Below are 10,241 nucleotides of genomic sequence, written 5' to 3' on the forward strand. Positions count from 1 at the left end.
TGTCTTTGTGTAAAATATACGGATTTGCTATTTTACAGCTGAGTGTTTTGCAATTCGTCGTCATTCGAATTGTTGTCTGTCCGTTTTTACGTGGAGATTCGTGCTGGTTTTGTTTTTTGTTCGGGTTCCTTTCCGGGTCCGCTTTTTTACCGGGCGCGGTTTTCTGTCCACCCGTTATCGCCAGCCCGGCTCTGTTCGGTTTTTGTCTTGTTTGAATTTGGGAGAGCGTGTCTTTTCCCCTTTCCCCATTCTGGACGCTCTGTTTCGATAAGCTTGAGGGCGAGCTCGAGCGGCGCAGCACAGCAGGCGATTCTCTCCGTCCATGGCGATTCTTGCCGGTCGATTTTGATTTCGGTTCCCTTTCTTCTTCGATCCCCGGTGTCGCGCTTGGTTGTTCCTCTCTCCCGCTCTCTTTCGCTCTCTGCCCGTGTGCTTTTTGCTTGTGTTTGGTTCCAGATCTAGGTGAGTTCATGTTATCCCTGTCGTCTCGCACATTGTTGTAGTTGTAGATGCATGATGTTGTTGACTCCCTGTTGAAGGTGGAGATGCCTGATTTGTGTGTGCCGTCGAGCACCTGCTTGTAGTTGTAGACGCATGATTTTGTTGACTTCCTGCCGGAGTTGGAGATGCGTGATTTGTGTGTCTTCCCGAGCACCTGTTCTGTAGTTGGAGATGCATAATAGATGCATGATTTTATGGTTGACTCCCTGCTGGAGGTGGAGGTGCGTGATTTGTGCACCTCCCCGCGGCGCTGATGCAGTTGCAGATGCGGTGGTTGTTTCCTGTCTCCTGTCCACGGGTTGTTGTAGTTTGGGGGATTATGTAGATGTGACCCCCCCTGTAGGTGCGTGATTCCCTGAATTTTTGTGTTCTGGTCTATTATGTCCTGATGCTTGCTGCGGTATGCAGCTGTGTAGCTTGCTTTTGTGCCTAAGATGTTTGTATGATGTTTTGAGTTCAAGCAGGCATGTGTTTTTGAGTTTAATTTCAGTGTAATTTGTGCCAGCGCATTCAGCGTAATTTTCTGAAGGAAGTTGGGGGATTATGTACATGCCCCCCTTCATGTATAGAACTTTTCAGTGTATTCTAGCCAACTTTTATAGTGTAATCCTAGGGTAATTTGTACCAAGTTTACAGTGTAATTTGTCCTGCACTTACAGTGTAATGTACCCAATGTTTACAGTGTAATTTGTCCCAAATTTACAGTGTAATTTGTCCTACACTTACAGTGTAATGTATCCAATTTTTACAGTGTAATTTGTCCCAAGTTTACAGTGTAAGCTACACATTTATTTACAGTGTAATTTTATCCCAGTGTGAATTGTCCCCGACTCCTAGTGTAATTACAGTGGATTGAAAGTGTAGTTTGAATGTAGTTTTACCCAACAATTTCTCTGTACTTGGATTGGTACTATAGGACTTTTTCAAATGCTTCAGCTAACTTTATTTTTCGCCAATTTTGCTCTATAGTTTCTATGGTTCAGTATTGTATTTGTCAGTTAGATTACAGTGGTTTTTTATGTTTTAATCGGATGCCTTTCAGTGTTATTTAACTTCTTTTCTCCTTTTTGTCCTCCTTCTTGTTTATAGGTTTAAACGGGTAAGCTACGGAAAGCCTCTCGTCGGGATGTTCCTTTAGTATTGTCTTTAGAGAGTGCAGATTCTGGAGCCGAACCTTTCGTGCCTAATGATTTTGCAGAAGATGGTTCTTATCCTGTGTCTCTGGTAATTTTTTATTTCTATTTTAGTTGTTGGTTGATTTATTTATGTTGGTTTGTCTTATTTTTTTATATTTTTGCAGGAATTATCTGGTGATCAAGGAGGGTTTGACAAAGCTCTTTTGAAGTTCTATCTTAATCAAGTGCGTTTTACTTTATCTTGGACTTTTCATTTTATTTTTATTTTTTCGTTTTTTTACCTTTGGGTGATGGTTCTGTTTTTGTCCCTGTATTTTTTGAAATGCTTCTTTCTATTGGGAGAGGGGCAGCAGATAGTCCCTGTATTTTGTTAAGGATTTTGCACTGCAATTTACTAGGTACTTACAGTGTAAAAACCCTTAGTTTTGCAATGGATTTTTACATGTTTAATTTCACACTGGAATTTCTGGGGGTTATACACTGTAAGTCTGCATTTACAGTTTAATTTACTATGTAATTTACACTGTAAGTACATCATTTGTCTTTGCTGCATCTTTTACTCTGTAAAGTGTACTTTCAATGTAATTACACCATTTTCTTTACTCTAGAATTTATGGGAAATCTACACTTGAAATTTCTAGGTACAAGACTAGTTACATGGGGATTTACACTGTAATTTTCTAAGATTTTACACTTGATTTTGACTAGATTTACACTGGATTTGCATGGGGATTTTTTACACTGTAACTACATCTTTTGTCTACATGCTTACAGTGGAATTACATGATTTACACTCTAAATTACATCTTTTGTCTACATGCTTTCACTGGAATTTACATTGTAATCCTAGAATTTACACTGGAATTATATGATTTACACTGTAACTACATCTTTTGTCTACATGCTTACACTGGAATTTATGGGGATTTAACAGTGTATACTTTTCATGTAATTCCATCATTTCTTTACTCTCGAATTTATGGGATTTTTTTACCAAATTTCTAGGTGCAAGACTAGTTTACATGGGGATTTACACTGGAATTTTTGACTAGTTTACATGTGGATTTACACTGTAATTTCTAGGATTTTACACTGGAATTTTGACTAGTTTAAATGGGGATTTACACTGGAATTTTCTGGGATTTACACCGGAATTTTTGACTAGTTTACATGGGGATTTACAATGTAATTTTCTGTGACTTTAGAATGGAATTTTGACTAGTTTAAATGGGGATTTACACTGTAATTTTCTAGGATTTACACTGAAAATTGACTGGGTTTACATGGAGATTTACACTGTAAATTCTAGGATTTACACTAGAAATTGACTAGTTTACATGGGGATTTACACCGTCTCTCCCATGGGCGGCTCCCAGATTTGTTCTAGCCCTGTTAGGTGAGATCTGTCTAGTGGTTGAGGGGGGAGGGGCGTGTTTTGTGGAGGGATTTGGTCTCTGCGTGCGTTGCAAGCTTGCTGGCATGTGCCATGTGATCCCTGATGGGGTTTGTTTGTCCAGGACGAACCGGGTGAGATGTTTACCCGACCCGTTTAGGCGCTCTTTTCTGTTTTTTTTGGTGATTTTGCTGCTAATACAGATGTATTGTGTTGATTGGTCAGGAAATTTGACTGTTTTCGAATTGAAAAACAGTCAAATGTCAAATAGACAGAATATATGGCCTTTGAACGCACACGCAAACAAAGAAGGTTCATGGAGCTATTTTGTTTTATGGGGAAGGTTCGTAGAGATAAATCCTGGACTCTTTTTTTTTTTTTGAGGCAACCTGCCGATAATGCTGGACTAGTTTCAAAAACTTTCAGCTTTGTACTTGCTGGGCCCGCCATTACCGGTGAAGCCACATTTGGGCTGTGGGCAGCCAGCAGCCCAGCGCAGAGAAAAATCATCACTCGACCCACGCTCCCCACGCCCCCACCCATGTGGCCATGTCGTCACTTTCCCCTTCTCGTCGAGGGTTTCCTCTGCCCTGTTACGTTCCCCACTCCAATCCAATGGCGACGACCAGCAACAAGAAAATGGCGTCGCCGTCGCCTATGCCGGACATGCCCGACCAGCTCCTCGCCGAGATCTTCCTCCGGCTGCCCACCCCACAAGACCTCGCCCGCGCCTCCGCCGTCTGCACCACCTTCCGCAGAATCTCCACCGACAGGTCCTTCCTCCGCTGCTTCCGCTGCCTCCACGCGCCGCCACTCCTCGGATTCCTCGACCGCGACGGCTTCCACCCAGCCCTACCCTCCACCCCCGCCGTCCGCGCGGTCGCCGCCGCCGCCGATTTCACCTTCTCCTTCCTCCCCCACCACCGCCGCTGGACCGTGCAGGACGTCCGCGACGGCCGCGTCCTCCTCTCCCGCAGCACCGGAAAACTTGGGCAGCCCCCGGTCTTCAGAGATCTCGCGGTGTGCGACCCCTTGCACTGGCGCTACGTCCTGCTCCCCCCGCTACCTCACGACCTAGCTGCTTTGCTTGGGCACCCGTTCCCCCCGGTAACCGAAGCCTGCTGCAAGCGCTTCCTCGTTCCCCTCGGCGAGGAGGAGGCAGCGGCTGGAGACACAACATTCAGAGTCATCTTGATGGCGTATTGCAAAACCAGCCTGGCTGCCTTTGTCTTCTCTTCCAGCAACGATCAATGGCGAGCTACTGCATCCAAGGATTTGAGTGATTTGGCCCTTGACGAGGGCGACATGGAGGAGATGTCAAGGGTCCAGCCTTTCATTCCCATGCGCCATTATGCTTATGGCTGTTTCTACTGGGACTGGGTGCAATTCGGGATGAAGAAGTTGCTCTTGCTTGACACCACGAACATGGAGTTCTCCGCTGCTGACCTCCCACCAGGAGAATGGAGCAAGGAAGGTATAGCCATTGTGGAGGCCGGGGAAGGCAGGCTCGGGATCTTTGGTTTCCGTGGTGAACTTGCATCCAGTCTCAGCTATACCACTGCACGGACCAAAGGCGAGAGTCCCAGCCAGTGGCAGATGGAGAAGACAATCTCACTAGATTCTGGCTACAAATATTGTATCAGAGATGCAACACAGAGGTACTTGCTCTTGACAAGGATAGAAGCATCATCCCTAAATAATCACCTTGTTGGATATTTCTCAATGGATATCAAGACGTTGCAGCTTCAGAGGGTTTATGAGAAACAGCACTATTCTAATCAGACATACACATATATCAACTTCCCACCATCATTGTTGTCTTCAAGGAGAATATGAAGTGGTAAAGTTTCTATTGCTTCCAAGTATCTCCTTCACTTCATAATTATCACATGACTTGTCTATTGCTTCATGCTCATTATGGCAATCGGTAATTCCTGTCTTTTTAGTACTGTTTAATTTATTGTGCTCATGGAAAACTAGAAAGCTCGGGAACATAATTGTGTTTCTTGTCTTGTTTGTCCCGGTCGCCTTTTAAAGAGAATGGGGTTAGTAGGAGAAATGATCTTGTACACTACAAGTAGCTTATGCATGAGTGAGTCCTGATGGAAATCTGGAATCGCTAAAAATACCAGGTCATTATAGTTATTTTAGAGGAGTAGTTTTGATGATCAAGATAAAGTGGAAGGAATACAACTTTATTTCTGGTTTACCTTGAATTGATTCACCATGAGAAAATCCACTCAAGTCAAAGACAGCCCATTTTGTACACTTTTTCTTCAGATGTATAATTTTATCTTGCGATGTTGTTTCGAGGTAAACCTGTATGGTCACAAATAAGATCCTGAGTCACTGCTGTAAATAAGAAGAGCTTGTGCTCACAGGCAACTGAATTGTTATCCTGCGATGTTGTTTTATCTGAATCAACCTCATAAGATTGAAGGGAATGCTTATCACGGGCAACTGAAATTGTTCTTTATTGCAGTCATTGTCTCCACCACTGTTAGATCCTCAGTATCATGGTTGTGCTCTGAATCTCCAAGCAAATCATATTGGTTGAGATGATTGACTGAAACTTAGAGTTGTCAGGTGATTGTATTGTTTCTCGCTGCCAACACCCTGAGCTACATATTCACGTATATGTTGTTCTAGTTTTTATGGTGCTTGTAGCTTCAGTTAATGAGGCTGCTGCTGTCCCAGCGTAAGAGTGAGTGTGATCATGAACTTTAACAGTTTCAATCGACCAACAATTATGGTTGAGCTAGCTAGCTGAGGCATATTTCCATGTCCCATTTTTTTCTCAACTAGTATTTATTAGAGTTATGATCTCGTTGAGGATGAATACAATACACGTTGATTGTAACCATTAAAAGCCTTTGCATTCTATCGAAAGTGAAGGAGTGCCCCTATTTTTCTTTTTTTGAGTTTGAAGCTAGAGCTTTATTAGTAGTAGGAAACAAGTTGGTGCATAGCGCCCATGATATCACCAGCAATAAACTCTGGCACATCGAACTCCCATTTTACCCTACCAGAGCCTACAGGTTTAATTCCAAATTTACTTAAGCCTTGTTTGTCTGTCGACTGCCTGCAGACAGACAAGTCGCAACTGGACAAGCACAGTCGGTTGTGTGAACAAGTTTTCTGCAATTAACTCTACTATGCAGTTGAAATTCTTTTTTATTGCAGTCAATCTCCACCACTCTGATATCTTGATATGATGGTTGTCCTAATCTGAGAGCATATCCTATTGGTTTTGATATAATTGAATGAATCTTAAAGAGTTTCCAGGTGATTGTGTATTAGCAATTTTGTAGGATGAATTTGAGGGGACAACCAGTTTTCTTTTTGTTCCTTTATGTGCATCAGTTTGTGCCAGGATGGAATTAAGTTTTTCAAGACTCGTTTATGTTGATGTGCCTCTGTCTGGCTATGTATTCCAACCTTTTAATTTAAATTCCGATGCTAGGCACACTGGAGCGAGTGTCTGCAGTCACATGTTTCGAATTCAGTTTAGATAAATATTACCAATGTGATAATGCTATTATGTATCTTCCTCTACCTAGTTACATATAATTTGTTCCTTTTAGCTCATAAACTCTCAAATATGTGTGCAATAGAATTCTTATTTATTGCAGTCAATCTCCACCAGTCCTAGGTCCCAGTATCATGGTTTTTCTCCTTATCCCAAAACAAATCATGTTGGTCGAGATGATTGACTGAAACTTAAGGAGTTTTCATACGATTATGTATTAGCAATCCTGTAAGATGAATTGGAGAGGGCACCTAGTTTTGTTTTTCTTTCCTTTTGGGGACTCATTTTTGTACTTGGATTGCTGACAGCAGCTAGTGCGTTGATTCTTGCTACCAATGCCCCAGTTTCTCTCCATGTTTTGTAGTTGGAAGTTTGGTATACTGCTAGGTGCCTGGGTAGTATATGATTTCGTGCTGTCCTGTAACATGGAGGTACCACTTCAAGTTCTTCACGACTCATTTCTTTATGTTGACTGGCCTGAGTGCAAACTACAATTCTAAACACACTAAAGCGAGTGTTTGCAGTCACTTGTTTCGAATTCGGTAATCAAGATTACCAATGTGACAAGGTTATTAATTACTGAAACTTAAGTAGTTATTAGGTGATTGTGCATTAGCAATTCTGTAAAGACCACCCAGTTTTGTGTTCTTTCTTTTCTTGTGTGCATTATTTATGTACTATTAGGATGGCAGTCGGCAGCTAGTATGTTGGTTCTCACTAGCAATACCTCGAGTTTCTTTACTCTTTTTAAGCTAGAAGTTTGTTATACTGCTAGGTGCATATATACTAGGTAGTATGAGGACTCCTACAACACAAATGTACCAATTCTGTATTACTTAAGTTTTCCACGTCTCGTTTCTTTATGGTGTCTTGCCTCTGTCTGGCTATGTATTCAAACTTGTATTACACATTCCAGTCTAAGCACACTGAAGCGGGTGTTCGCAGTCACATATTTTCAAATTCGGCTGAGACCAATATTACCAATGTGACAACGCTATTATGCAATTTTTCTTCTCTGGTGTCTAAACTTCTATCTTGTCTGTTCAGGTTTGACAGAGCCGTACGTAATCATATCAGCATTCTTAATTCAAAGCGACCATGGTTTCAACAGCTTGGAGTTCTCACATACTGACCACTTAGACTACAGAACAACATGATCTACATTGCCTTGCTTGGTGGTGGCCATGTCAATGTTTCGGTTATTAGGTCTAACATCAATGTGGAATTTCCCTGCCTAAGAATGTGACTTTGATATTAGGAGGTCAAGTCAATTTTTTTTTCTTCATTATTAGTTAGAGTTGCTAAAACAGGTAGAATCTTGGCAGAACGATCACAACGGAACTGATAACCAACGTAAGGACAATATAAGCAGCACCGGCATGCAGCTGGAGGGACTTGTTCTTTGTTGTTGCTGCTGCTGCTGTACGGTGAAGGGTAGGCAGCAAAAAAGGTTTGTAGAGCTGTAGAAAGAGGTGAGTGGAAGTCCTAAATGGTGCTCATGTTTGGATCGCCGAAGTACTGATAATTTGTGAAATCTTGAATATGCTGTATGATCTTGAATACTGAGTCGACAATTTTCTCTGCTGTATGATCTTTTGTCCCTTTTTCTTCAGATTTGATGGAGCTGTAATCAGATCGCCCCAGCGTAAGTTGACAATCCAAACGCATGCTCGGCTAGTCGGCTGCAGACTGAATCAACATGTACACAGATAGGAGTAGTATATACTACTGTCACCAAGTTGGTTGGTTTCACCTGCCTGTTATTAGCAGCAAGAAAAATTAAGAGATGACTTTTGGATCGCTTGGTCTCGGGTCCTGAGGACAAAACTGCAACCATCAGCGCTTTCGATTGATTTGTGAACGCGGGTGCGGGAATTGGCGAAGACACACTCGTTGGCGCTATGGTCAGTTGGTCGTTTCAGATTAGTAAAGGTGCCTCTAGCTAAACACGCTTGTCCATAGTTTTTTAGGCGACTCTGGTCTGGTCCATGGTTTGTAGCATGGTGACACTAAGCTGATCTTAACATATGAAGGCTTGCCCCGGGTTTGGGCTAATCTCCGTTGTTTTGGCATTCTGTTGCAACTTTGTGACGGTTTGCCAATAGGGCCGATGCTTTTCTTTTTGTTTGATCTTCGGATCCACCCCATGTTATTCTTCCGTTGCTACCTGCTAAATCTGAATCAAGCCAACAAATTTGCTGGATCTTTCCAAAAAAAACAAAACTTTGTGGCGGTTTCTTGAAGGGAAACCAATTCGTGCTTGTTGTTTAAAAAAAACAGATACGAAGGTTCCAAGGAGGCCCGCCATGAATGCAATTTTCTCACTTATAGCGAGATGGTGTTCTCCTATTTGGTGCACAGGTCGCTCGCGCCCGCGAGCGACCTGGCGCGTACCTCCCCGCACCCGCTACGTACAAAATCCGGGCCGGTTGAAACTAGATCCATTCTGGTTTTGGGAAAGTTCTAAAACCTTCCTAGACAAATTGTTTTGGTTATGCATGCAATTTTTTTCTACTTTTTTTTTCATTTCCTTTCTTTCTACATTTTTTGTTTTTCTTATTATTTTTCCTTTTAATATAATTTTCCTTTTTATATTTTTCTTCATTTTAATTTTTAAATATTTTATTTTATTCCCAAATTTCACGAACATTTTCTAAACTCCAGGCACATTTTTTAAAATTGGTGAACAATTTTTCAAATCAGGAATTTTTTTTGGAATTCAAAGCTTATTTATTGAATTTAAAAAATTCATCATAGTTTTGAAATTGCGCATAGTTTAAATTCATAGAAAAATTTCAAATCAGGGTGAACATTTTTCAATTTAAAAATCTGTTCATCAAATTCATAAAATATTTATCCTATTGGTGAAATTGCATATATTTTTTTTGAACTCATGAACACATTTTTTGCATAGGCGGACTTTTTTTTTGTAAATAGGGAAGAACTTTTGAAATCCATAAACAGTTTTTGTTTTTGATGAACGTTTTTTGAATTCATGAATATTTTTTGAATAAATGAACATTTTTAAAATGTTCTAAACATTTTCTAAAAATTTGCAAACAATTTTTAGGAATTCGCAAACAGTTTTTTCAATATTTTTAATATTGTATAAAATTCATGAACATATTTTTAAGACACGAATCCTTTTTTTCTTCTGAAATCACTTGTTTTTTGAAAATCCATGAATATTTTTTCCATTCACGATTTTTTTGGTTCAAATTCACAAAACAATTATGATTTCTGGAACATTTTTCCAAAGTTCAGGTTTTGAAATTTAGAAATTTTTCAATATCTTTAATTATTTTAAGTATTAAATAAAAAAACAAAAAAAAGAAAGAACATGAAAACAGAAAAGCTGGGGGCCTAATAGGGGTGCGCGCTGACTCATTTGCCAGCGCGTCACACGCCATATATAGCGGGCGCCCCTATATCCCGCTTTCAGCGAGTCCAGCTTCGGACTCGCTGAAGGGGCAAGTGAGATCGGCAGCCCATGCAAGCGGTAGGCCACAACCTCTTTTTTATTTTTCAACCTGATGTTTTATGTTTAGTTTTTTGCTTTATTTTTGTATTTTTATTTCTACATTAAATATTGTAAATATTATATATATATATATAGGATCGCGCTATTCGTCACCCTGGGTGAGGAATAGTTATTCTTCACCCCTCTCTATTTTACCATCAA

At 40.8% G+C, this 10,241-nt stretch overlaps 1 protein-coding gene across 11 annotated transcripts; it reads left to right on the plus strand.

Moving 5' to 3' along the window:
• The first annotated feature begins 225 nt into the window (after nt 1-225).
• On the plus strand, nt 226-8,147 carry LOC123147196 (uncharacterized). Of its 11 annotated transcripts, XR_006473097.1 has the most exons (7): nt 227-1,725; nt 1,802-1,861; nt 3,014-3,164; nt 3,256-3,373; nt 3,457-4,870; nt 5,513-5,616; nt 7,607-8,147. XR_006473097.1 is itself a non-coding variant. In XM_044566434.1 (3 exons), exon 2 carries the CDS (start codon nt 3,580-3,582, stop codon nt 4,864-4,866), a length of 1,287 nt encoding a protein of 428 aa, XP_044422369.1. In that variant the 5' UTR covers nt 226-1,725; nt 1,802-3,579; the 3' UTR covers nt 4,867-4,870; nt 5,513-8,147. The 11 variants fall into 11 exon arrangements, 2 of the variants coding, with proteins under 2 accessions (XP_044422369.1, XP_044422368.1); XR_006473091.1 differs by having other exon boundaries at nt 1,802-3,164; XR_006473098.1 differs by lacking the exon at nt 3,014-3,164.
• The last annotated feature ends 2,094 nt before the right edge of the window (nt 8,148-10,241 follow it).

Source organism: Triticum aestivum, chromosome 7A (assembly GCF_018294505.1).
Source record: "Triticum aestivum cultivar Chinese Spring chromosome 7A, IWGSC CS RefSeq v2.1, whole genome shotgun sequence".
NCBI classification, from domain to species: domain Eukaryota; kingdom Viridiplantae; phylum Streptophyta; class Magnoliopsida; order Poales; family Poaceae; genus Triticum; species Triticum aestivum.

Bases quoted from the DNA above. Each gene is read 5' to 3' on its own strand.
- LOC123147196 (XM_044566434.1), top strand. From the start codon at position 3,580: ATGTCGTCACTTTCCCCTTCTCGTCGAGGGTTTCCTCTGCCCTGTTAC.